At 41.5% G+C, this 26,588-nt stretch overlaps 1 protein-coding gene across 1 annotated transcript in view; it reads left to right on the forward strand.

The window, feature by feature from the left end:
* Positions 1–24,239, forward strand: part of COL1A2 (collagen type I alpha 2 chain) — a 36,836-nt gene extending 12,597 nt beyond the window's left edge. The window contains exons 13-52 of the mRNA XM_068973397.1: positions 257–301; positions 602–655; positions 746–790; positions 1,151–1,204; positions 1,804–1,902; positions 2,028–2,072; positions 2,173–2,271; positions 2,712–2,765; positions 2,926–3,033; positions 3,404–3,457; positions 3,559–3,657; positions 4,561–4,614; positions 5,063–5,161; positions 5,519–5,572; positions 6,275–6,328; positions 6,481–6,534; positions 7,040–7,093; positions 8,078–8,122; positions 9,470–9,568; positions 10,754–10,861; positions 11,571–11,624; positions 12,520–12,573; positions 13,288–13,341; positions 13,443–13,496; positions 13,593–13,700; positions 14,051–14,104; positions 14,944–14,997; positions 15,987–16,148; positions 17,126–17,233; positions 17,903–18,010; positions 18,356–18,409; positions 18,498–18,605; positions 18,745–18,798; positions 19,401–19,508; positions 19,981–20,034; positions 20,148–20,255; positions 20,805–21,063; positions 21,477–21,661; positions 22,330–22,572; positions 23,272–24,239. Of these exons, the coding sequence (XP_068829498.1) occupies positions 257–301; positions 602–655; positions 746–790; positions 1,151–1,204; positions 1,804–1,902; positions 2,028–2,072; positions 2,173–2,271; positions 2,712–2,765; positions 2,926–3,033; positions 3,404–3,457; positions 3,559–3,657; positions 4,561–4,614; positions 5,063–5,161; positions 5,519–5,572; positions 6,275–6,328; positions 6,481–6,534; positions 7,040–7,093; positions 8,078–8,122; positions 9,470–9,568; positions 10,754–10,861; positions 11,571–11,624; positions 12,520–12,573; positions 13,288–13,341; positions 13,443–13,496; positions 13,593–13,700; positions 14,051–14,104; positions 14,944–14,997; positions 15,987–16,148; positions 17,126–17,233; positions 17,903–18,010; positions 18,356–18,409; positions 18,498–18,605; positions 18,745–18,798; positions 19,401–19,508; positions 19,981–20,034; positions 20,148–20,255; positions 20,805–21,063; positions 21,477–21,661; positions 22,330–22,572; positions 23,272–23,418 (3,507 nt within the window). The 3' untranslated portion in view covers positions 23,419–24,239. The remainder of the gene's footprint in view (positions 1–256; positions 302–601; positions 656–745; positions 791–1,150; positions 1,205–1,803; positions 1,903–2,027; positions 2,073–2,172; positions 2,272–2,711; positions 2,766–2,925; positions 3,034–3,403; positions 3,458–3,558; positions 3,658–4,560; positions 4,615–5,062; positions 5,162–5,518; positions 5,573–6,274; positions 6,329–6,480; positions 6,535–7,039; positions 7,094–8,077; positions 8,123–9,469; positions 9,569–10,753; positions 10,862–11,570; positions 11,625–12,519; positions 12,574–13,287; positions 13,342–13,442; positions 13,497–13,592; positions 13,701–14,050; positions 14,105–14,943; positions 14,998–15,986; positions 16,149–17,125; positions 17,234–17,902; positions 18,011–18,355; positions 18,410–18,497; positions 18,606–18,744; positions 18,799–19,400; positions 19,509–19,980; positions 20,035–20,147; positions 20,256–20,804; positions 21,064–21,476; positions 21,662–22,329; positions 22,573–23,271) is intronic.
* The last annotated feature ends 2,349 nt before the right edge of the window (positions 24,240–26,588 follow it).

The following is a 26,588-nucleotide window of genomic DNA, read 5'->3' on the forward strand; positions in this document are numbered from 1 at the left end:
AGGGTAAATAACATGTGACCACATCTCCCTAATACTGTGGTATATTATATTATCTCAATAAAAACCCATATTGTATACATTTTTAAAATTTACGTGGTCGGCATAATTGAGAAACAGTCTATATAAGAAATGTTACATGAATACATGAATGGTTGAAGCTGAAATGATAGTGTAAAAATTACCCAATCAGAAAAAAGTAATATATATATAAAAATATATAAAATGAATAAAAACTCAATCCTCCTTTTCCATGTAGGGTGAACCTGGTGCCCCTGGTGAAAATGGAACTCCAGGTCAAACGGTAAGTATTGATTACTTTACTGTAAATAAAAAATGTGTACACTCTTTGCAAGCTGGAACTTCTTTAATGTTTTTGCTAATTACCATTCCCCTTGGCATTGTAGTCTTTGATATTTTTCTAATAGCCTTCTGCCTAGTTAATTGAAATCCATTACCTTTTAGTTGGAATTAGAACAAGACCTATTTATTTCCAGTGGATTCTTGCATATGTTAGAAATTGGAAAAAAAAAAGCAAATGATGCCTGTGACTTTTCCTTGAATTAGCAATTCTGGATTTCATTGGAAATATTTCTGCTTCTAGGGAGCCCGCGGTCTTCCTGGTGAGAGAGGACGTGTTGGTGCCCCTGGCCCAGCTGTGAGTGCTTCCAGTTTGGTTCTTTTTTATAAGCTTCTAATATCTGCCATTTAACTTTGCACTTGACTTTTTTTCCTCTTTTCTTCATAGGGTGCCCGTGGAAGTGATGGAAGTGTGGGTCCTGTGGGCCCTGCTGTAAGTTGTGACACTGAAGAATTTGGAAGGAGTGGGAGTGTGGGATGGAGCTGTCTTCTTTATTAATTCCTTGTGAAATAACGCCATTTTAGACACCTTGCCAAATGTTCTCTGGAGGGTCTGTTTATAAGAACTACTATCCTCGAGGCTTGAAATTGATATGTAAAATAAAATCTACCTCACTTGGGATTCCTGGAATGGCTTCCCTCTGATAATATACCATTGATTACAAACTAGCTGTCAGTTTTCTCTTGGCCAACATTAACTGTGACCACACCACTCTAAGCCGCTTCAGTCTCCTGTTACTGTTTTGTGATTTACTGGGAGGAAACTTCTCACCACCTTCTCCTGTGATTTCAGGGTCCCATTGGGTCTGCTGGCCCTCCAGGCTTCCCAGGTGCTCCTGGCCCCAAGGTAAGAACGCCGGTGACCACTGTCATTACTTGAACGCTTTTTATTGTGATGTGAAAGAAAGGGACTATGTTTGCAAGTAGCCAGTTACAGAACAGCAGCTTAATTGGTCCTTCCTTCAAACTGGGTATAGAACAGCTGGTTTTCTCTCTCTAAACCTGAAATAGATTCTCTCTCTGCACCCTGAGCACGGTGGGCATAGATAAAGATGGTAGCATGGAAACTGACTCCACGGGGCTCCTCTGGCGTACTCTCTCAGACGAGCTGGAACTGAGTAGTTGAGATCCAGAGTCTCTACCAAGAGAGACAGACGTAGATGTAGATAGCAGTGGTAGCCAAGATGGTCAAACCGGACCAGAAATATAGAAATGCAGACCCACAACTGGGGTGCGTGCTCAGTCACTCAGTTGTGTCCAGCTCTTCACGACCCCATGGACTATAGCCTGCCAGGCTCCTCTGTTCTTGGAATTATCTGTGGTACCAGACCTCATAAGGGAAATTATTGCAATTCTGAAGAAATGTCATAAAACTTGGTGACCTAAAACCAGAGATATGCTGTCTCATGTTTTTGCTAATGCCTCGGTGTCTATTCCTGCTTTTAGGGTGAACTTGGACCTGTCGGTAACCCTGGCCCTGCTGGTCCCGCGGGTCCCCGTGGTGAAGTGGGTCTTCCAGGCCTTTCTGGCCCTGTTGGACCTCCTGTAAGTAGCCATTGTCGTTAATCTAACCAAGCAGGAGGAAGGAAACGAAAGGAGTGAAGGCAGGATCATAGAAGAACAGAAATACTCCTATGAACCGTATCCTTCTCCCTTCCTTTTCCTTACAGGGCAACCCCGGAGCCAATGGGCTTCCTGGTGCTAAGGGTGCTGCTGTGAGTATATGGCTAAAATATGCCGCTGTGGCTTTAGATGTGTTTAATGGGCGCTGTCTCTCATTGTCTCGTGATGGACCTTGCTGCCTTTCTTCCCCAGGGCCTTCCCGGTGTTGCTGGGGCTCCCGGCCTCCCTGGACCCCGGGGTATTCCTGGCCCTGTTGGCGCTGCCGGTGCTACTGGCGCCAGAGGACTTGTTGTAAGTGGTCGTGGCTGATGCTCCCCTCATTCTCAAATGCCGTCCCTGCCATCATTTCATCCCCGTCTAGACTTGCCATCTAATCATTCTCTTTCTCTCCAGCATTTTTAATTTGTATTTTTTCTATAAGTTCAGGCACCTATATGTATACTGTCTTCCCCTCTCTCTCTCTCTCTCTCTCACACACACACACACACACACCCCTCCTGTTCTCCTGGACCATCACCCAGAGGTCAGGAAGGCACATCTCTGCTGTACCAGTCTCACCCTTTCAAGTCAAGACGGTTCCCCTGTAGGTCGTTTACATGTGAGCTGAGCGTATCTCACAGAGAACTAAAGCTCGCGTTACCTTGACTCATGAACAGTCCCTGATGTTTGTCTCCCAGAGGGGATTGTGACAGATGTCTGTCGTTTGACCACTGTTTTGTATTGGACCCTAGGGTGAGCCCGGCCCAGCTGGTTCGAAAGGAGAGAGCGGCAACAAGGGAGAGCCTGTGAGTAGTTCTGTAGTCACAATTTTATGGAATTACTACTGTTTCAATCCAAAAAGTAATACTTCTACTTTTTTTAAGTTATTGCTTTTCTCTAGCTGGATGTAAAGACAAATTTTATTTTCCTGCGTTTCCTTTTTTTTTTTTTTTTTCAATTAAATAGGGCGCTGTTGGACAGCCAGGTCCTCCTGGCCCCAGTGGTGAAGAAGGAAAGAGAGGTTCCACTGGAGAAATCGGACCCGCTGGCCCCCCAGGACCTCCTGGGCTGAGGGTAGGTCCAAATGCTCTTGACACCCAGACACGCCAGAGGCACTCCTTCATTGGGAATTGGTTAGAATTACCAAGTGCATTTTCTAGATGAAGGAGGCATCTGCTTTCCATCTGCTGTCTTAAATCACTGCCTCTCAATTTGATATGTTATAAAATTGGTCTGGAAACAGGGTTGACCTACTTTTGCAGAATGCTTCTCCCACACATTCCTTCGGGGTTTGGAGGAAGTTTTTTGGCTTGGTTTGTTATTGTATCCCCTGCTGAAGGGCATCAAGATTTCTTGCATGTGTGCCATGTTTTAATAAATTCTACTCTACCTGATGGAAGAATTTTCCCTGATTTTCTTCTGTGTTTTATGTGCTTTGTTCCAGGGAAATCCAGGCTCCCGTGGTCTACCTGGAGCTGACGGCAGAGCTGGTGTCATGGTAGGGTGTCCATTATTCATATCCTGGAAAGGAACTTGAGGCTTCTGGTGGTGGCTATGACATTGGCTTTAACAAGCTCCCCTCCCTCTTCTTTTAAATAGGGCCCTGCTGGTAGCCGTGGTGCAACTGGCCCTGCTGGTGTGCGAGGGCCCAATGGAGATTCTGGTCGCCCTGGAGAGCCTGGCCTCATGGGACCCCGAGTAAGTTTCAGATTGATTCTCAGAAAGTCACACCTGGCACTGTTTCCTTTTTTAAAGGGATGATTAATATTTGAAGACAACAATAAAAAAAAATCAAAAGTTAATTTGTTAGTAAACTTGCTGACAGTTCTCTTTTTAATTTAACTTTATCAAAGCCCAGTAGATATTTTGATGAATTTAGTTAGCTCATAAATGTCCTATTTATTACTTGATACAATGGCTGTGAGGTTTTTGGAAGAATAGATTTATTTTAATATATCCAAATTAGGTTGGTTCTCCTATCAGCATGAATCTTTTATCTCAATTTGTGAGTTTTATATAAGGTGTTCACGAAATGTATTAGGACTATACATTATCAGTTTATTAGATTCATAAGTGAGTCATTTTTCTAGCAATCACAAAGTGCTATAATGTATTCAGCATCACACTAGCCATGGAGAAATGACCTTTAGAGCTGTAGACACTCTAATCCATAGCAATAGAGTAATTTTTTGCCTCCATTATCTCTTATGGATGGGTATCAACTGTAATTGTACCATAAATAAGTAATAGAGACACCAAACATAGCAATAAAAAAAATCCACTTTGAAAACTGCTTACTAAAAGTATTTGTTTTTCTATTACAAGATAGAAAAACATATATGTTTTGCCCATCAGTATTGCTCAACAGTTTCTTGAGATATCTTTAAATGGGTTGGTTGCACTAAAATTCAATAAAAGGAAAGGCATTAAAAATAGAATGGCTTTTTCATACCTCCTGGCTAGGGCTAATATCCCTAATTTTTGCCCTAAGGCAACAAACAAAAATTGGGAGGAAAGTGCTTTTGTGACATTTCAATTCATTGGAACCTTGAGTACATGTGTGAAAGTGCCAATAGGAAGGCATCCTCATTTGTTTTACAGGGTTTCCCAGGTTCCCCTGGAAATATTGGCCCAGCTGGTAAAGAAGGTCCTGCGGTAAGTATCACTTATATTTTCAAGGACACTTATTGCACCCTTATCAAGTCTATTCTGTAGCTTATTTACACATGAAGACGTTTATACTGAAAATAAGTATCAGCCACACATAAATCTGGGAATGCAAAGTAATAGATTGTAATTACAGAGTCCAAATGAGCACAGGAGCAAAAGGAAAAAGAAAAACAGGGCAGGGGAAATTGAAGAGGGTGATAAGGTTTGGAAAACAGAGAAGGGGGGAATTGTGTACAGATGAGATTGACTTGGGTGCGTGTGTACTGACATCCTATTCAGAAAAGGAAAATGGATTCGTAACTTACTGACATCTTCTAAAAGAAGTTCTATGCATTCAGAAGATGATTCTGTTTCATCCCATGGCAGAATCGCAAGCTTGAGGTTGTGAGAGCCTGTAGATGCTGAGTGAACATGAAATAAACTCTGGTTTCAGGGTCTCCCTGGTATTGATGGCAGACCTGGACCCATTGGCCCAGCTGGAGCAAGAGGAGAACCTGGCAACATTGGATTCCCTGGACCCAAAGGCCCCACTGTAAGAATCACCACCACCTCCTCTCCCTCAGCACTTTTTTGCATCACAATTCATCAAAACTCTCATTTCTCTCTGGCATCAGTCCCCTCTACCTCAAGGGGTCCCTTTCAACACAAGAAAACTGCAATTTACCACTTACCACATTAAAAGTTGGCCTCCAGTATGTCGTTGTGAAAACTCACATCCTGAGTTGCTTACAGGTGGACCTTATTGTAATCTAGAGCTACACAACGATGGGTCATGCCTCAGATAACAGAACTCAAGGATGAGGAAGCTTAAAAAAATAAGACATTCATATTTCAGAATTGTCATGGTTAATTTGACATTAAATGTATGTTTTTAAAATGTTTATTATAGGGTGATCCTGGCAAACCTGGTGAAAAAGGTCATGCTGGTCTTGCTGGCCCTCGGGTAGGTGCTCATTTCTGTGTGGCTCTATCCATGTGGTATTTATTCACGTAGGAGACGCTCCTTGGAAAAGACCCTGATGGTGGGACAGATTGAGGGCAGGAGGAGAAGGGGGCGACAGAGGATGAGATGGTTGGATGGCGTCACCGACTCAATGGACATGGGTTTGAGCAAGCTCCAGGAGATAGTGAAGGACAGGGAGGCCTAGCGTGCTGCAGTCCGTGGGGTCACGAAGAGTCGGACACGCCTGAACAACAACAACACATCTTTGAGGCCATTGCATATCATTCCATCACTTTCTTTCTACGATGGTACCCCCAAGGTTCTTTATACAATCAAAAAATGTCTTTTCTCTTTAACCACACTTAGAAGGCAGTGAGCTATAGAATAAATAGAATGTATACTAAGTCAGAAATATTTATGGGTGCTTTTGGCTTTTATTTAATTCATTTTGTGATTTAAAAGCTATGAATATGCTAGTAGCATTCTCGGGCCTTCATAAGTTGCCCTTCATCCATGGATTTCCCATAAGCCATATCAAAAAGTCAGTAGGCAGTATTTGGGCTTCGGCTGGGGGCCCACAATATATTTATTTCATGCTAAAATGTCAAGCTTTGTTTTGAGGAAGTCACACGTGCTTTAGGGAACCTTACATTGTCTGACTCAGGAGTGACTAACACTGAGCCTTTCTGCTAAACATTTTAGGGTGCTCCAGGTCCTGATGGCAACAATGGTGCTCAGGGACCCCCTGGACTACAGGTGAGTATTCGCCCACTCTCGTCCTATTCTGCCCTAAAATGAATCTAATCCCACAAATAAGGCCATTTCTGTTTTTCCTCCAGTCTGAAAGTTATGTGGCTAGACAGCAAGGGTGGCATATGCCTCTATGTAATCTTTCCTGTCACTTTCAGGGTGTCCAAGGCGGAAAGGGTGAACAAGGTCCTGCTGGTCCTCCAGGCTTCCAGGTAAGTCAGCTAAGACACACAGACTCGGGGTCCGTATGGATTACTTTGGTCAGACTGTCCCGTTGTAAATCACTATACCACTCTCCCCCCCACCACACAGAACATGATTTCAGAACTGAAGCAAATAGATAGCAAGTGAGAAGCTGCTGTGTAACACAGGGGCCCCCAGCCTGGTGCTCTGTCCTGTCCTAGAGGGGTGGGATTGGGGTGGGAGAGGCAGGGTGGCTCAAGGGGGAGAAGGCTTATGTATACTTATGGCTGATTTACAATATTGGCAGGAACCAACACAGCACTGTAAAGCAAATATTCTCCAATTAAAAGTTTTTAGAAAGAACTGAAGCAAAGAAGGGTACATATTTTTCAAGGCAAACTTTTCTATAAGCCCTTCATAACACACAGTGGTTAGTGATCATATTGATATTAGATAGTTGCCCCCAAAACCAATTATTAGAAAAATCCCCCAAATATAGTCATAAAGATGGAGGTTTGTATTTTTTTCATCTAGGGTCTGCCTGGCCCTGCAGGCACAGCTGGTGAAGCTGGCAAACCAGGAGAAAGGGTGAGTAAAACAAGTGATCATAAATTTACCTAAACTGGGGACTTTTTCTCTGTTTAATATCCTACTGCAGTGCAATTATGACATACAAAAGGAAACTTCATATTTCATGCGTTAATGATAGTATTCCACGTGTGTTGGTTCTGTTGGAGAGAATGAGCCAAGTTACTCATTTTCATTCAAATTACTTTGTTTTAAGGATTGAATGAAACATCACATTATGGAAGTGAAATATATCGTGAACATTCCATTTAATAGCTTTACTTTTTTGTATTGTTCTTGGTAACGTTAAAATACAGATTATTTCCCTCTCCACAGAAAAGAAGTGAATGCTCTGATTTTCCATCGAACTAGGCCCTGAAAAATTGCTTTTAATGCTTTTCTTGGCATTCAGACATGACACCGCTATTCACAATCAGGGCATGAGCTCTGAGTCATTTTATCTATAATTGTGATGAATGTGCTTCAATTCAGTTACATTCTGTGGCCTGTTCTCCTTTGTCAACAGTGGGGCACATTAAGGAGACAGCTGGTCAGTAATAAAGGAGATACACTTGGGTATACAATTAACTAGGTAATGGGCAGAATATGATTGTTTCTATTAAGAGAGCAGTCTGTTATATAACTAAAAATAGGCAATGTCTGATACTGTTCATCATCATTATTTATTATATTATCAAAGGAGAAGAGTCTTTTGTCACCTTTAAAAAAGCAATACACTAAATAATGAGAAACTAAACTTTTCTGCTACCAGGTTCTAGGGGAGATCTATCTTTCATATCGGTGGAATTCTCACTTTTTTTTATCTTTCCATACACCAAGAAAGTTTTCTTGTTCCTAATAGCCTGTGTACTTACACACTCATGGAGGTAGAGCCCATTTGGCTTTATTTTACTCTTTCAAAAATTTTCTAAACATCGTAAACATAAGTGGATCTAGAGAAAATACGTAAATGTCATACTTTATTTATTCCCATGTTTTGCCTAGGGTATCCCTGGTGAATTTGGTCTCCCTGGCCCGGCTGGTGCAAGAGTAAGTATTACTTTCATAAACTCCTGACAATATTTTTAAAACAAATATTGTGCTTTCTTCTAAAAACTACTGATGACCTTGTAACAACAAATTTCTGTTACTCTTCTGTAGTCAAATTGATTTCTAAATTGATAATAGACTTTTGTATCTAATTGCTCATATTTCTTATTAAAAATCCACAAGGTATAAAAAACATAAGTGAACTAATATATGTTTTATAGCCAGTGACTTATACATACATGTGAGATATGTTTATATGACAGTGACTTGACCTGAGCTAAGGAAAAGTAATATCCTATTAAGATTTAAAGTCAGTTTTTCCAATGCCTGTTGATACTCAAAGCCTAAAATCTGAAATCATGAAGCCTACTCTTATTTAAAAAATTAAATAAATTTATATAATTTTGTCTATGGTCATTAGACTAACTGGAAAGATTAGTTGGCCCCTATAGTATCCTGTTATGTAGCTAGTTACCATAGAGCTGGGATGCCCACACAAATGTAGTGATATGAGACCATTGGGAAGATCCCCTGGAGAATGAAATGGCAAGCCACTCCAGTCCTCTTGCCTGGAAAATTCCATGAACGGAGGATCCTGCTAAGTTACTGTCCATGGGACTGCAAAGAGTCACACAGGACTGAGCAACTTCACTTCTTTAGGACCATAGAACCAAATTGTAACAAGGGTCTTTGAAACAGTTACAGTGTGGACTTACATGTTAAATATTCTGAACCATAGAATGCTATGTTGTAGTGATACTTACATGCAAATTGGGACGTGTTTAGATAGGTAGAAAAATAAAGAGATATATATACAAATATACACATTTCATATATATATATTTTGTTTTATATGTATATGTATACACACACACATATATTTATTTATACCTGTTACACCCCTATTGTGTGCAATTGTAAAAAGAGAACATAGATATGAGGATATATAACCTTATTTACACCTGGTATTGCTTTCCACTGAAAATGATACAATGTTTCCCTTTGAATACTGTGTATAACTGGCATCTGTTTTTTACCTATGGATCTATTAATATCACAGAAAAAGACCGAAAAGAGGAAATGAATTCTAAAAGTTGAACATTATACCCGAGAGGCAACAGATTTTGACTTTGTAGCCATAGACCACTAGAACTGAATAAAACCTTAGAGGTTATCTCATCCCATCCTTTTGTTTTACTAGTAGAGAAATTATGGGAAAGTAATTGTAATTTGCTTGTAAATGGAGAGCTGGGATTCAGAAGCTAAACAAGCATGAACTCTGATGTATAACATGGTATCTCGGAAAATGATGAACAGCACAACACTTCTTCTGATTCCTTCCCACAGGGGGAGCGTGGGCCCCCAGGTGAAAGTGGTGCTGCTGGGCCTACTGGGCCTATTGGAAGCCGAGGTCCTTCTGGACCCCCAGGGCCTGATGGGAACAAGGTAAAATGTGATATTCTATATTGCTGGTTTGGCCCAGTATGCTCTAGAATAAGTAAAATCCTTTATAATAGTAAATGAATTATTTCTCAGATTTTTAAAATTTACTTTCAGTACGGTAATGATTTCCACCTCAGTAAATAACAGTCTGATTCTAGTAGACCCAAATTATTCCAAAGGAAGCAAAACCCCAGTGTTCTACACACATAAATGAATTAGTATGGGTTTTTACTCTTTTTTCATTACATTATTCATACTTTTGTCTTAATCTAAAAACACCATATATATCTAGACACAATTTTTGGAGAATGAAATTTTACTTTCCCAACATCGTGGAGTAAAATTTCGAAAAGTAACTAAATTTTAATGAGAGAATTTATGATGATAAAAACTAACTGGACAGTACTTTCATCTCCAAAACCTAAGCCTGAAAACATGCGTTTCAAAACAGAACCTGTGATTTAGATCTTAAAATAGATGGAATTATACATTTCTGAAAAACAGATTACTTCAACTGCAGTAAAGAGAAGGCAATTTATACTACTTCTGATTCTTACCTTTAAGGGGTAAAGAGTCACTGTAAAAAGCTATTTTGGTATATGGAAGGATATTGGAAAACATGACAATAAGGTAAGAGGGCGAGAGGAAGGAAGAATGGAAATATTGGTTCTCTGAGAAAGTACTTTCGAAGGGTTTTATCTCGGAAACCAGTCAACAGGTTTTAAGTACATGGAATTGTAAGGCGTTATAGAAAAATGGAAGCTATAGTCCCCACTCTTCAGAAGATTAAAATGTAAACATCTCCCTGGTTGATGAGGTCTCTTTCCACATTTCCTGTCTAGGCTAAGAGACTTCACCTTGAAACATGTTTGTGGGCACACATTCTCCACTTTCTGCTTCCCATTGCCGTCCTGTCTTCTCCTGCAGGCCTGCCTTCCTGTAAGAGCAGGTTATAGAAAACTTGGCGGCCCCCATTCCCACCCCCCGCTTCTCTTTAATCCCCCGTCATTAACAGCGTCTCCCTCACTTAGAGCCTCCCTCTTTCCTTCGGTAGGCCTCCTTTGTGTCTCTCTAAGCAGGAGAGAATGCTCTCCATTAAATGTATCAATTGGAACCTTCAAGAGTTCCTCTCTCCCCTTTCTTCTTTTCACCACAGAAATAATTGATTTCGCATGTGTTTGATTCAAGGGCGAACCGGGTGTGGTTGGTGCTCCAGGCACTGCTGGTCCATCTGGTCCTAGTGGACTCCCAGGAGAGAGGGGTGCGGCTGGCATTCCTGGAGGCAAGGGAGAAAAGGTACTGTCTCCGCATTGGGCCTTAACACATACTGTTGATGAACTCTAGCAAACAAGGCTGCACAAGGTTAACCTTTTTTTTTTTTTTTTTTAAACAGTTCTTGGCAGGTGGTCTGGTAGCATTTTGATATCTATCTGTATACATTTCCCTCTGCCACCTAGCACCTACGTGTTTCTAAACTCACCAATCTGGCAAAATTCCTTGCTACCATGGAATTTCACGCAAACAGATGGTGTTGAGTAATACATGAGGCTCATTTTAATGCCACTAACAATAATGCCTCCGCCTGCCCTAATTAATGGGAAGAAGCTATATTGAACAGCTGTCAACCGTGCTGCTGCACTGCTTAAGCCATAAGAGGGATCGGCCGCTGAAGCCCATTGTGACGTTGCCTTATAATTCTGTCCACAGGAGTTTGTACCTCACTTGATTATGCTTCAGGAGGGTGCATGGAAATTAGTAAGGAATAGTTAACACTAATCTGGAAAGGGACTTGAATTTTTGTTGTTGTTGTTATTTTTTCCTTCCATATTTCTATCAGATGAGTATTTCCATTCGATTTTTTAGAATATGGTAGGAAATCAAAACATTACTAAAGATCTTAAAGGAATAAAGGTATTATAGCCTCTTCTGTAGGAAAAAAAAAAAACAATTTTGATTCAAAAGTTTGGTTGGGAAATAAAAAGTTGCTTTTGCTTTATACTTTTAGGGTGAAACTGGTCTCAGAGGTGACGTTGGTAGCCCTGGCAGAGATGGTGCTCGTGTGAGTAGAATTCTGTTTGTACTTATATTGGTTTGGTTTTTTTTGAAACATTTCACTCCATTTGAGTTGAGAAGCTTTCCAAAATGGAACTGACAAAAGAGGGAGTCAAGGTTAGTAAAAGGGTATTCCAATCACATCATTTTACATGTTCCAAAAGAAAAATTCAGAAGAGGACTTACTCCCTTGAAAATTATGAAAATTATGAATTGTCTCCCTTAGTTTTAACTGTACCAAGTACAAACTACCACCCCAAAATCTCTGGCTTTAACAGAACATTATTGTCTAAACTATCATAGGGCTTTAGGAAAAAAAAAAGCAGTAATTCTTACATTTTAAGAAGCCATATCCTCTAACAAGGTTCTATATACCCTAAGAATTTATCATTTAAGAGCAGCCCCAAGATTAACTGTTAATGGCGTGGAGGTGCCAATGAGAGTCCCATCAAGGTATAATAATCCTACTCTGGAATACTGGTATCATGGCTTTTCTGGGCCATAAGCCCCTTTGGTTCTTCTCACCTCTCTCTCAGTGCTGGGACACATTCATCATAGTCCTGTCTCTGAATCACATAGTCCTAACTCTTCTTAACAAGGCTAGTCATTGGCTACCCTCCAGGGAATTTTAAAAGAGCAGAGAGTTCAGATCTCTGCAGTTCCTAATCTGGCCATAACCTAGACATTTCCATGACCTTCACCGCTGCGGTAACTCTACTCCTTGGAGTGGCTTCTGCGGCCTTGATAATTAGAACTGAAGTGCATCAAAGGCTTTCTTGAGGTCTGTCCCAAGTGTCCAGTGAAAGTGTTCCACCACTGAATAAGCACAGCAAGGGGAGAGGGTAAGTGTCCCTTCTGACGGTACAGGGTGTTATTGACAAGACTTCTCTTTTGGGGTCTAGGGTGCTCCCGGCGCTGTTGGTGCTCCTGGCCCTGCTGGAGCCAGTGGGGACCGGGTAAGCATGCATTTTCACTGACTTGCAACTCTCTGACTGATAGCAATATCGAAAACTCCCTGCTGCCCTGGCCCCAAAGGGCCCTAGCAATTCATTTTTATGCCTTTGTATAAAGCCCATCTATTCAAAAACATACCTGTTAGTATGGGGCAGCAGAGAACAAATGCTACGTGGTTAAAGTTCTCTTCCTTTCTATACATGTGCCTGGTATCTGAGCTATACTTTAATCCCTATCATTTGTTTGAAAGTCTTTTGGGGTTGCCCATTAACAATATCCTAATGTACTGAGCTTTGCTGAAGCCTTCAATTGTAAAAAAAAAAAAAAAATCAATACAATACATGTGTTCCCATCTCACATCGATCAGTCCACTTAAAATAGACATTATTTATTATATTGTGCAAATTGCCGCAAGTAGATCAGCCTCGTGTCCATCTCAAAATTAAAACATCCTCCTTCTGGTATTGCGGACACTGATTTATAATATTTCTACAAGTGTTATGACCAATACCCCTTCAGCCTCCAAAATGAATACAACATTAGGCAGAGTAAGAGTCCATTTCATTTCTATCTCTGAGACGTGCATTAGTCACCTCTTTGGATGCAACTGTGAACTCTGACGAGAACCCACTGGCTACCTCTGTTTCCTTTCCTGCCTACCTCTTTGAGCATCTGTGGGAGGTGCACTGATGCACTCATTTTTGGTCCCCTTGTAGGGTGAAGCTGGTCCCGCCGGCCCTGCTGGCCCTGCTGGTCCTCGTGGTAGCCCTGTAAGTAGAAACCTGGATCAGTTTGGACACTCATAACTTTTATTAGACACCGATGAATCTGAGATTTGCTAAGACATTTTGCAATCCCTTCTCCCACCTAGGGTGAACGTGGTGAGGTTGGTCCCGCTGGCCCCAACGGATTTGCTGGTCCTGCTGTGAGTATCACGCGATGAAAGTTAACCCGGAAACACCCCAAGTGAACAAGTAGAGTGCATTGGAACACCTGAACTGTAACTGTTCCTTTCCAACAGGGTGCTGCTGGTCAACCTGGTGCTAAAGGGGAGAGAGGAACCAAAGGACCCAAGGGTGAAAATGGTCCTGTTGGTCCCACAGGCCCCGTTGGAGCTGCTGGTCCGTCTGTAAGTTGAACCCACAAGTGCTCAACACAGCCTGGGCGGTTACCCATGAAATTTTGTAACAACATGTATCAATCAAGTGCCTACATCACGGAACATATCAGATAGAAGACTATTTTTAAAATGAGCTAACACATGTGTACCCACTTTACATATTATAAAAGCATCATAAATATTGTTTTATCTCATTTGTTGGATAACCCCCTAAAGGTGGTAACATTGAAGTGGGACTTTTATGTAACAAAGATAATCTCTAGATTTGCTTCTACTAGACATGGAAATAATCCATTTGAAGAAAAGAGTAAAAAAGGTTGTTTTGTGATTTGACCCCATCTATCTTTGTTTCCATGTAGGGTCCAAATGGCCCACCTGGTCCTGCTGGAAGTCGTGGTGATGGAGGGCCCCCTGTGAGTACTTACCCTGGATTTGTATCGTTTTTCTTTCTTCAGAAGCTATTAGGGCCAACTAGAGAGTTTGGAAATTTGGGGTAATTTGGACTCTAATAAGGGGAGTCTTGAGGCTCAAGCTAACTTTGTTTAGAGAAATTCTGATACTGAAATTAAGGGTCATGTTCCTGGAATGTTAATTTAAATTCCAGCTGGAACTCAGCGTTCTGTATATTCTTACCGCTTCACTTGAGGCAGCAATAACAAGGTTAAACCCAGGTAGTTTCATTGTGAAATGGCTAAAATATTTCTTTGGTGCCTTCTATCCTTCTATTGATACACCCCTCTTCTGCCTGACCAAGTCCCTTCCCTGGGTTACACTGACTCCCTAGAGACCCAGAGCTCCCTAGGAATGAACTCCACTGACTCCTTCCTCCTCTCGTTGGACAGCAGTTAATACCCTTGGCCTTTTACTGTACCCTCCTCTGAAAACAAAATGACTTACTCCATGGCCATTCCCTTAGCACCCAGCCAGGTGGTTAAGAGTTACTAATATATACACATTGATGTATGTAGGATAGTGTCTTGCCTTTATAACCATCATATAATCTGATAGCATTTCAGAAAGAACTATCAGAGCCTTAATGCAAAACACGTGCACTGCAATCTGGGCCATGCTGGTCAGGAAGATGTGCGGAGATGGAGGGTCTTCAGGGTCCTGGTTAAAATAATACCCTCTCCAGGGCTGTCACTTCCTACTCTTTGATCCACCCTTGGTTACATGTATTGAGGATTTTCCTTCTTACCCAGATTACCAGAGTTGGTGCTGACTGTGGAATTTTAATGTGCTTGGCTTTTAGGGGGCTACTGGTTTCCCTGGTGCTGCTGGACGGACTGGTCCCCCTGGACCCGCTGTGAGTAAATCACTTCCCAAGCGTGTCTTCATTTATTTACTCTAGCCGAAACCCCTAGCCTCTAGTAGGAAACTGTTAAGAAACTCTCTACAGAGAAACATGCTACTAGTATTTTGCTCTGACTTTCCTCATCTGAAATCAGTTGTTCTGAATCATTAAGGCAAAATCATCAGAAATTATATTTTCTAATATCAGTTTAAGAGGCTTTTATTCATATGAACACAAGTCCCCTTGCCCCTTTTAGGGGCATGGTCTCTGTTTAAAAATCAAGACAGTTTTAGTCACTTATCAGTTATTTCTATATCTAATTACCCTTTATGGCTAACATTCTGCCTCCATTGTTAAAGTATAATTGTTCCTGAATTTAAAGGTGGTTTGGCCTCTAATTTAATTTTGATTCAGACTCTCCTGTCAGGACTCAAGAGAATTTAATTAATTACCAAGGATTAAGTCTTCCGGTTAAGGTTTCAGGGGAAAAAAAATAGCAGAGATGTTGATTTCTTGGAATCCTTTCACAGGTTCATAACAGGAAAATCTTCATTCCCTGTAGGCATTGAATTAAACCTAGTTGGGAGCATATGTGATTCCTCAATTATGAACAAAATGCCTGTACTGGCTTTCTTTGAAAAGAAACAAGTAGAGTCCTCCAAAACCCAGAGTCCCATTCATTTGCAACTGACTACTATAACTCAGCATAGCTCTGATTCCAATATGCTGGCAACTGTGGCCACAGCATTGCTTTTCCTCACAGACATTTGCCATACCCTCTGCCTCAGTTGTTCAGTTTATTACAGCCTCAGGAAGGCAGATGAAAATTGCTTCTTTCTATAAGAAAGATTGTTTAAAGGTCTAAACATTTCTCCAGAATGGCCAGGATATTATTTTGTGGCTTCAAATTGTTGACATCTTAATATTTAAAACCTCAGCTGCTCTCTCCCTGCTCCATGATGATTAACAGAAAGTAAGTGACCTCATACATTTGCTCACAGGGTATCTCTGGCCCCCCTGGCCCCCCTGGTCCTGCTGGTAAAGAAGGGCTTCGTGGGCCTCGTGGAGACCAAGGTCCAGTTGGTCGAACTGGAGAGCCAGGTGCTGCTGGCCCTCCTGGCTTTGTTGGTGAGAAGGGTCCCTCTGGAGAGCCTGGTACTGCTGTAAGTGATTTCAGACTCTTCTTTCTTAATACCTTGTGTTGAATTAAAATAAGTCCCATATACAAATCTTCATGCGGCATATATATTGGCTGATGAGTATTGCAGGTTCTCAAGTAGAACTCAGTTGAGCCAGGAAATCTATCCAACAGATATTGAGGTGTCAGGGGTTCAGTAGATACTCAGAAGGCACTGGGTGGAGGTAACAATAAGTGAGTGAACTCACTGTTTTATCAATAGAGCCTTTTAAGCTATTGAGGGTACCTTACTGGTACTGGATTTAGAGCAAACTTCTATCGCTGTGGTCATCCTACTGTAAATTAATCAATCTCAGTAAGCTATCAGTTTTTTAAAACACGCAGTGTGCAGTATTATTGCCACCTCTGAAAAGTGATTTTACTAGACCTGGTTTAGTTAGAGGCCAAGGCCAAAAATTTTTGCTTCCCAGCGTAAATTCTATGACTCTATTCCCTCACTCTGTGATGACTTCGTTAATCCCAACCTCGTGTTTTTAAATGCCATTCCACTGGTCTCAAGGAGAAACCAGGTACAAAGAAATATACATGCCAAAATGGAAACTAATTGTCATCACTAGAGAAAAGATAGCCAAAGATATGTCCTACTAATAGGAGGTCACTAGCCTTTTTTCTGGGTTTCCCAGGTGGCACAAGGGGTGAAGAACCTACCTGCCAATATGCAGGAGACTTAAAAGACATGGGTTCAATCTCTGGGTTGGGAAGATCCCCTGGAGGAGAGCATGGCAGCCCACTCCAGTATTCTTGCCTGGAGAATCCCATGGATAGAGGAGCCTGGTGGGCTACACTCCCTGGGGCCACAAAGAGTCAGACACGACTGCAGTGACTTTGCACGCGCACAGCCTTTTTCTACACTAAGGATAAACCCATTCTCAGAATCTCAGACCAACCTGTATTACCCTATAGGGCCTTCCAGTAATGCCCACTATTTTTATTGCTGTTTAGGGACCTCCTGGAACCCCAGGGCCACAAGGTCTTCTTGGCGCTCCTGGTTTTCTGGGTCTCCCGGGCTCCAGAGGCGAGCGTGGTCTACCAGGTGTCGCTGGATCTGTGGTAAGTGTTTGACGCCATTCTTATCTTCATTAACATAATAAAAGATGTTAAAAGCTGCCACTTCAACTGTGACAGATTGATCACTGAATAACTCCACTTAAGATTTTTTTACTCATGGCGTTTCTTTATACAGATCACATGTCACTTAACTGAGAAGCTTTAATACTACCTCCCTTAGACACATGTTAGAAAGACACAGCTTACCATTATGCAGAACAATTCTTGTTCTCTTTTACATGCTTAACAACAATGCAAGCTCTAATTGCATTTACTCCTTTGTAGTACGAAATGCTAGCATCATTTATCCCAGAGCAAGAATGAAACTCTGCAAGTTCTGAATCATTCCATTAAACCTAGTATGTGACCGTAACTAGGAACCATCTAATCTCCATAAACTCTCTCACCTTGATGAATTCATTTTAATCTGGAGTATCAGATGAAGTGAGGCTCACGTTGTTTAGGACATTCCCAAAGTACATACAACTGACCATCTCAGTGTATAGGAGGAGGGCAAGGATGACGCTAATGACATTGCTTACCATTAGGTGGCCCCTCACTTTCCATTTACCTTCTCTTTCGAAACTGGAATCCCCTGACTAGGACTGCTTTGGGAGAATGAGACTAGCCCTCCATCCAGTGAAAGGAATTTTGTCTTCTCTGCCTCTTTAGGGTGAACCTGGTCCCCTCGGCATTGCAGGCCCCCCTGGGGCCCGTGGTCCCCCTGGTAATGTCGGTAATCCTGGCGTCAATGGTGCTCCTGGTGAAGCCGGTCGTGACGTGAGTCCAACATTTGGTTTGTAAAATCTAACTTAGCAGTACATCACTGTGTGCAACTTTGTAGCCTGAGGTGAAGTCTAGTTGTACTAACCACTCTCAGGACTGAAAATACTAAAGATAACTTGGAATGAGTCTTCAAGTAGCATACTTCAAGGTGGCCAAAAGATTATAAAAACACCTCTTAAAAAAAATCTAGGTTTGCAAGTTTCTTGTTCCTGTTTTTGAACAGCCTGAAAGCGGGTTCTCTATTGGGCACTGGGAGTGATGACGGCAGGTAGCCCAACTGTAAGGGGCCGGTGGGCTACAGTCTCTCTAAGTGCCTAAGCTGGTGTGATGTCTTCACAGGGCAACCCTGGGAATGACGGTCCCCCAGGCCGCGATGGTCAACCCGGACACAAGGTCAGTATACCTCGTCATTGTCTGTGACTTCAAAGGGGACTGCAGTACACGCCAAACTGATGCTGAGCTTCGTGTTTGCCTTCCATAGGGGGAGCGTGGTTACCCCGGTAACGCGGGTCCTGTTGGTGCTGCTGGTGCTCCTGGCCCTCAAGGCCCCGTGGGTCCCACTGGTAAACACGGAAGCCGTGGTGAACCGGTAAGTGTGTCAACAGCAGCCCCTTAATGCTGTCATCCTTATCGGGCTCCACCCCGGCCTCCCCACGCTTGGGAACTGGGGGCGGCCTAGGGAGGAGGATCTTGGCTGCTAAGTTGTGTTTTTCTTTTCTGATTCACAGGGCCCTGTCGGTGCTGTTGGTCCTGCTGGTGCTGTTGGCCCAAGAGGTCCCAGTGTATGTACATATAGATGGTTTCTGCACAGCATTTAGGGAGGATCAGTCTAGACTGTCCATTAAGAAGACAAATAATACATAGACTATATATATATTTTTAAAATTTAGTCCATGTTGAGAGTTGCTACAGACAGCTTTTAATCTCTTGTATTTCAAATCTCTTCTTATTGGTATTAAATAATCACAAAGATTGGACTTCCTCAGTGGCCCAGAGGGTAAAGAATCTGCCTGCATTGCAGGAGACCCAGGTTTGAGCCCTAGGTTGGGGAAGATCCCCTGGAGATGGGAATGGCAGCCACTCCAGTGTTCTTGCCTGGAGAATTCCATGGACAGAGGAGCCTGGTGGGCTACAGTCCATAAGGTCACAAAGAGCTGGACACGACTGAGTGACTAACACTTTGACTTTCAATCACAAAGATTAGCCACTTAACAGAGAGCTGAACTAAAGAAGATTAAGGAAAGAGGTGGGAGTATCACCCACCTGGCTTTTAGACTTTTCACATATTGAATTATGTTTGTAAACAGACTGAACAATATTTGTGAAGAACTGAGTGTTGTTGTTTAACCGTAAATGTCCTGTGTGTCCTTCTTTTTCTTCATAGGGCCCACAAGGTATTCGAGGTGACAAGGGAGAGCCTGGTGATAAGGGTCCCAGAGGTCTTCCTGGCTTAAAGGGACACAATGGGTTGCAAGGTCTTCCGGGTCTTGCTGTAAGTACAGTATGGAGAAACAGCTTATGTCTATATAGATCTTAAAGTCCTTCAGCTAAGAATGGACTTCCGCTGAATTTTACTGCCATTGTTCTAAAATGTCCTGCACCATATTCATTTCCTGTTCTCTGGCCAATTCCATAGCTCAGAGATAATGCTATTTCATCCCAACATGGAAAGGTGAGGGTTAGAGGAGATAGAAATGTACATATACTAAGATCTCCTGGCAACAATGTCCTTCAGCCCCACTTAAATAAATATAATTAGAGGGATGACTAATACTGCACTGTGAAATAGCTTGTAGAAAAAAAAAGATAATTGAATAGACATAATGAAAGAAAAGAGGCCCATTTTACATTTTTAATTTTCTCAATCCAGAGTCCATTGAAACTAAAATTTTCTGTTCAGTTTTTTAAAATCTGCTCATCGACACATGTTCTAAAGGTGTGACTTTCCTGTTCTCTCTTTACAGGGTCATCACGGCGATCAAGGTGCCCCCGGTGCTGTGGGTCCCGCTGGTCCTAGGGTAGGTAGATCTAAGAGATGTTTATCTCTGAGAAGAGCCTATGGCAGGCAGACCGCTGTCTCCCTTGTGGGGTGTTCAGTGGCGCACACAGACTTGGTGTCCTTCTTTCCTAGGGCCCTGCTGGTCCTACTGGCCCCGCTGGCAAAGATGGTCGCACTGGACAGCCTGGTGCAGTCGGACCTGCTGGCATTCGTGGTTCTCAGGGTAGCCAAGGTCCTGCTGTAAGTATGATTTGGGGAAATAATAAAGGGCATCACTGACCTATGGGAATATCTTCTTTAGACCAAACCAAGACAGCGAAGGGCTTCCTTGGTGGCTCAGAGCGGTAAAGAATCCGCCTGCAATGCGGGATACCTAGGTTCGATCCCTGGATTGGGAAGATCCCCTGGAGGAGGAAATGGCAACCTACTCCAGTATTCTTGCCTGGAGAATTCCCTGGACAGAGGAGCCTGATAAGCTACAGTCCACATGGTTGCAAAGAGCTGGAAATGACTGAGCGATTAAGCATATAAGACACTGATAACAACACATTAAAGTAGTCCCCCATTTCCCTGCTTTCTAAAATATATAAAAATTATCTGTACCTGATGAACTCTTTGAGCCCATCCCTGCAAGTATGCCTTGGAGCAAGTTGTTATTACATGAATTTGATTCTGTTTTACTTATTAGGGCATGCTTTTGTGTGAATCTCCATGGAAAACCTGTTATCATTGTTGTCTTTCACCATGACCAAATCCAGAGCCTCTTGTCTCTCACTTCCACCTTTGCAGGGCCCTCCTGGTCCCCCCGGCCCTCCTGGACCTCCTGGCCCAAGTGGTGGTGGTTACGACTTTGGTTTTGATGGAGACTTCTACAGGGCTGACCAGCCTCGCTCACCAACTTCTCTAAGACCCAAGGATTATGAAGTTGATGCTACTCTGAAATCTCTCAACAACCAGATTGAGACCCTTCTTACTCCAGAAGGCTCTAGGAAGAACCCAGCTCGCACATGCCGAGACTTGAGACTCAGCCACCCAGAATGGAGCAGTGGTAGGTTGAGATATCCAGTCAGAATGACCCTTCTCACAAGTTAGGCCTTTCAAAGTCATCTCCCACTGATATGAAAGGGTATTTGAGTCAAAATGGCATTATGTAAAATCCTACCCAGTTAATAAAGTATTTTCTTTTCCCAACCAGCACCCATTTTCAAGATTGTCTCGATTCGTATTTCTGCCCTTTCCATGGTAATACATACCCTGACTTTGATTTTCATGGAGAGGAGCGGAAGAACTGTCTAATACTGAAAATAGTCATCCTCTTCCTGTTGATGTAGAGTAGACAATTTAACAGTATGATCAAAAATGCTACTTTTGGGAATCAGAATTTCTCAGTAGTAATTATTAGAACCTACGCTCCTCTCGCTCAGTGAGAGGTTTTATGACCTAGGTCTTTTTCTTTTTAAGGTTACTACTGGATTGACCCTAACCAAGGATGTACTATGGATGCTATCAAAGTATACTGTGATTTCTCTACCGGCGAAACCTGCATCCGGGCTCAACCTGAAGACATCCCAGTCAAGAACTGGTACAGAAATTCCAAGGCCAAGAAGCATGTCTGGGTAGGAGAAACTATCAATGGTGGCACCCAGGTAAGGAATTTTACAAACATTCCTTTGCCTACTGAATACTGTCTAGCACTCTTTGCTTTTCAATTATCCTCATTTTGGCCTTTTACCAAAATGGGCTTTTTAAAAGAACCTGCTCTGTTCTTGGGTTCTGTTACTTCCTGGATTGAATATTACAGATAGATGGATTGGACGTGTCCGTACAATCCAGAAGTTATTATTCAAATATGACTTAACTGATAGTCACTGGAGAAAGTGACAGTGTCACATGGTGCGAAGGGGTACAAGCCATCATCTAGTCCAGTATCCAGGAACATATGTTTTCACGATGTGAGCTTTTCTGAATTTCTAGTTAAAAGTTTCCATCACCTTTATTGGTGGAAAATAAAAGGGCCTAAATCTCTACCTTCTTGCTCTCTTATTTTTAAAAGGAAACATATATGTGGAGCGAGAGAAGCTTTATCTGAAACAGGCCCCTTTTTGAGATGAGTCGCCTCGGCATGGTAGTTCCTGTGTTCCTTCTAGGTAGCCACTATTTCAAAGACAAGTGAATTGAGTCTCCTTTAAAAGTACAGGTTCATACCTGAGTCCATTATTCTTCTCTTTACCGGAATATTTTTTTTAATTTGACTTTTAGTATAGTATCTGAGTCCTCCTTCATTTAACTGGAATTCCCATCTTACTCTCTGTAGTTTGAATATAACGTTGAAGGAGTAACCACCAAGGAAATGGCTACCCAACTTGCCTTCATGCGTCTGCTGGCCAACCATGCCTCTCAGAACATCACCTACCATTGCAAGAACAGCATTGCATACATGGACGAGGAAACTGGCAACCTGAAAAAGGCTGTCATTCTGCAAGGATCCAATGATGTCGAACTGGTTGCTGAGGGCAACAGCAGATTCACTTACACCGTTCTTGTAGATGGCTGCTCTGTAAGTAATAGTGGAATATGGGAATAACATTAATTTGGGAAGTGGGATAGTGGAGCTTAGACCATTAAATGAACAGATGAAAGAGAGACCTAACTTATTTTTCTTTCATAAATACATTTGTTTAAATTCAGATGGTAAATCCAGAGCATTCTTATCAGATCTTGCCTTCTGAAATTCTCTGAAATACTGAAATATATACTATGTCCCATGTATTATTTTTCTTTTCACATGTTTTTTAAATGATGATGTAAAGCCATAACTTACAATTACTTGAGGTTAAAAAGCCCCAGGCTGTAATTTATAATATAGTACATAATGGGCTTCCCAGGTGGCACTACTGGTAAAGAACCCACTCGCCTATGCAGGAGACATAAGAGATGTCGGTTTGATCCCTGGGTCGGAAAGATCCCCTGGAGAACCCACTCCAGTATTCTTACCTAGAGGAGCCTGGAGGGCTACGGTCCATAGAGTTGCAAAGACTCAGACACAACTGAAGCAACTTAGCAACACATGCATAATAAAATAATTCTATGTGAATAATATCTGATATATATTTCTCTGTAAATACGTGTTCTATATAATTATATATTGTACAATATAATTGTGTGTAATATATCTAATTATATAATATGATACAAGATGATTAGATTCCGTAACAGTGCTGCTTTATGCCTATTCCTGTCTTCTCTTTTTAAACAGAAAAAGACAAATGAATGGAAGAAGACAATCATTGAGTATAAAACAAACAAGCCATCTCGCCTGCCTATCCTTGATATTGCACCTTTGGACATCGGTGGCGCTGACCAAGAAATCAGATTGAACATTGGCCCGGTCTGTTTCAAATAAACAAACTCAACCTAAATTAAAGAAAAAGGAAATCTGAAACATTTCTCTTGGCCATTTCTTTTTCTTCTTTCCTAACTGAAAGCTGAATCCTTCCGTTTCTTCTGCACATCTACTTGCTTAAATTGTGGGCAAAAGAGGAGAAGGATTGATCAGAGCATTGTGCAATACAATTTAATTCATTCCCCCTCCCTTTCCCCCCTCTCCAAAAGATTTGGAATTTTTTTTTTTTCAACACTCTTACACCTGTTGTGGAAAATGTCAACCTTTGTAAGAAAACCAAAATAAAAATTGAAAAATAAAAACCATGAACATTTGCACCACTTGTGGCTTTTGAATATCTTCCACGGAGGGAAGTTTAAAACCCAAACTTCCAAAGGTTTAAACTACCTCAAAACACTTTCCTGTGAGTGTGATCCACACCGTGAGGTGCTGACCAGAAATGAGCTGAGGTATTTGTGCTTTTTTGTTCAAAATACGAAGGTGCTAATTAACAGTATTTCAGATACTTGAAGAATGTTGATGGTGCTAGGAGAATTCGAGGAGAGACACTCCTCTGCTGTTGAGCTGTATCGTGTATTTTTTTCATGTGACGTAACATCAGTACTTTACATCTTATTCCCACAAAGTAAGTGGATCATTTGCCCAACATTGTCCTCTTCTTTAAATTCAGCATCTGTTCTTTGCCAGTCTCATGTTCATCCTCTCCCACGGTTCCAAAGAAGTCTTGTTTCTCGGACAAGCAGAAAAATTAAATTGTACCTATTTTGTATATGTGAGATGTTTAAATAAATTGTGAAAAAAATGAAATAAAGCATGTTTGGTTTTCCAAAGAAAATATTGAGTAGAATTCCTTGCTTCAGTGCTCTTCTCAATACAAATATAGATTGTAGCAGCTCCACCAGCCATAATACCAAGTGTTTCTCATTAGATAGAAACTCTGCAAAAAGGGCAGTTTGGTATGGTACAAAGAGCAGAGAACAAGGACCCTGGAGATCTGGGCTCCAATTCCAGCTCAGCTCCTTCCGGCTAACTGACCTTGGGCATTTCACCTTCCTGAGTTTCACTATTTATCTATAGTATGGGGAAGATTCCTTCTCTGAACTAACATTTGCCCTACTCAAAATACATCATACCCAAGCAACATGGCAGAGGTTGACCCACATTTACTCTAAGTAGAGGTCCATAGAATCTTTTGGTTTATTATCCATTAAGCACTTTGAAACAGTGGCTGCAAATTGGTCTATGCACAATTAATACTATTAACTAAAACAGTTTCAAATATTCAGTGAAAAATGCCATACACTTAAATCTGCTGCAACTGAGTACAGTGCCTGTTAAGAGGTGATGTGTGGGCTGTCAATCAGCACAGACACTTGTGGATAATAGTACCGTGAACACCCACCTGCCAAATTAAGTTCGTTCTCCTCCCCTGCACCTTTCAATGACATCTTTAATACACTTAAACATAGTGGCGTGTCAAGGAAAATGTTAAGATTCATTTAGAACTTACTTCCTGTTGCAGAACATAATTGTGATTGTAATATTTGCCTCCTGCTATAAAGTCATCTTGAGATTCAATTAGTTTTTTAAAAGCAAAAGACTGAACATGATAAAAATCTAAAATTAACTCTGGAAAGTTAGCAAGATCTACTAACCAAACGACAATTTCAAATTATGGTCCCTCTACCACCAAAATCAGAACACTGGGATGCTTATCGGAATGCAGATTCCCAATCCTCAGCCACCAAATTAAGACTTAGTAAGGAATTAGCATTCCTTGAAGCACCTTGAAAAATTCTGACAGTGCACCAACTGGGATACCATTGGATAAGGTTATTTCAAACAATCCTTTATAGTTTTAACATTTTACATCTGGCAAGAAAGAAAGAATCAATACCCTTGACCAAGTAACAGAGAGAAAACTGAACCTTTGCGATCATAGTACTAGTACTCCCCACAAATTGCTAATTGAAATAACCAAGGTAAATTTACATAATAATCAGTTAGAAATCTCTAGATTAAAAATATGCTATGCTCAGGCTTGCAGTATAAGAAACAACCATAAAGACAGCATAAAGAAGGGAGAAAGAGAAGCAGGAAGAAAACCAACACTTACTGCCTACCAACTATGAGCCTGAACTATGCTCCATGATAATGACTTGTCAAACTATATCCAAATAGGGAGATTTCCTAATGACTTACTAGTCATTTACTCATCTACCTGTGACTAGTATAGTGAAACGGTTAAATAATGGTATACCTGATAGATAACAATAAGGAAAAAATGATGGCATATCTAATAAACACCAATGAGGACAAAATGACATAGCTAACAGATAATAATAAGAAAACAGTGAAATAAAATTTTATATCCCAGTAACATTTATGAGGATAATTAAAAGAGAAAAGATAAGAGAATGTCACAGTCTTTAAAATATATTCAGGTACACTGTCATTAAAAATATTTTAAATGCATATAAAAATACCAAGAGTAGGTATATTCATGTATTAACAATAGAAATGATTTTATGTATAAACTATCCAAATTTGCTGCAATGTAGTTATATTACTTTTGTCATTTACAACAAATTTAAAATATCATGAAAAGAAATACACAGTCACAAGTGAAAACGATCCTGGTTGAGGAGTGACCAACCCCAGGGGAAGGGTGGTCATCCTCCCATTCACCCCCCTCCTTCTGAAAAAGAAGGAAAATCCTGACCTGAAGTGTCATTATTCCTCACATCCCAGCTACTCTGGGGGACACTGGGGAGAGGCGTACAAACCCATAATGCAGCAGCGTCCTCAGGGATCTCGCAGTTCAGTTGCAGAGAGAGAATAAAATAACGTGCGAACGCAGTTTTAAATGAAGTGTCCTCCAGTAGCAGAGAACTCCAGTAATTAATGCGATGAAGTGTCAAGAAACTGACCCTAGCCTCATGCAATAACAGTGATATTGGGACTGGCCAGCTAGCTCTCGCCAGAGATCTCATTTCGCCTTCTAGCCCTCTGCCTGGCTAAATGTTTCTTCTCTGGAGGCCACACAGTAGGACAGTCTGGTGCTTACCAAGCCAGGAGGCCCACTGTTTCTGATCCCAGTGCTGGGCAATGTCCTGAAGGCTTGGCCCTGGAACAGTAGATCCCCTCTTTAAAGGCTAATCACCAGACTC

The sequence above is a fragment of the Capricornis sumatraensis genome, chromosome 5 (assembly GCF_032405125.1).
Source record: "Capricornis sumatraensis isolate serow.1 chromosome 5, serow.2, whole genome shotgun sequence".
Lineage (NCBI taxonomy): Eukaryota > Metazoa > Chordata > Mammalia > Artiodactyla > Bovidae > Capricornis > Capricornis sumatraensis.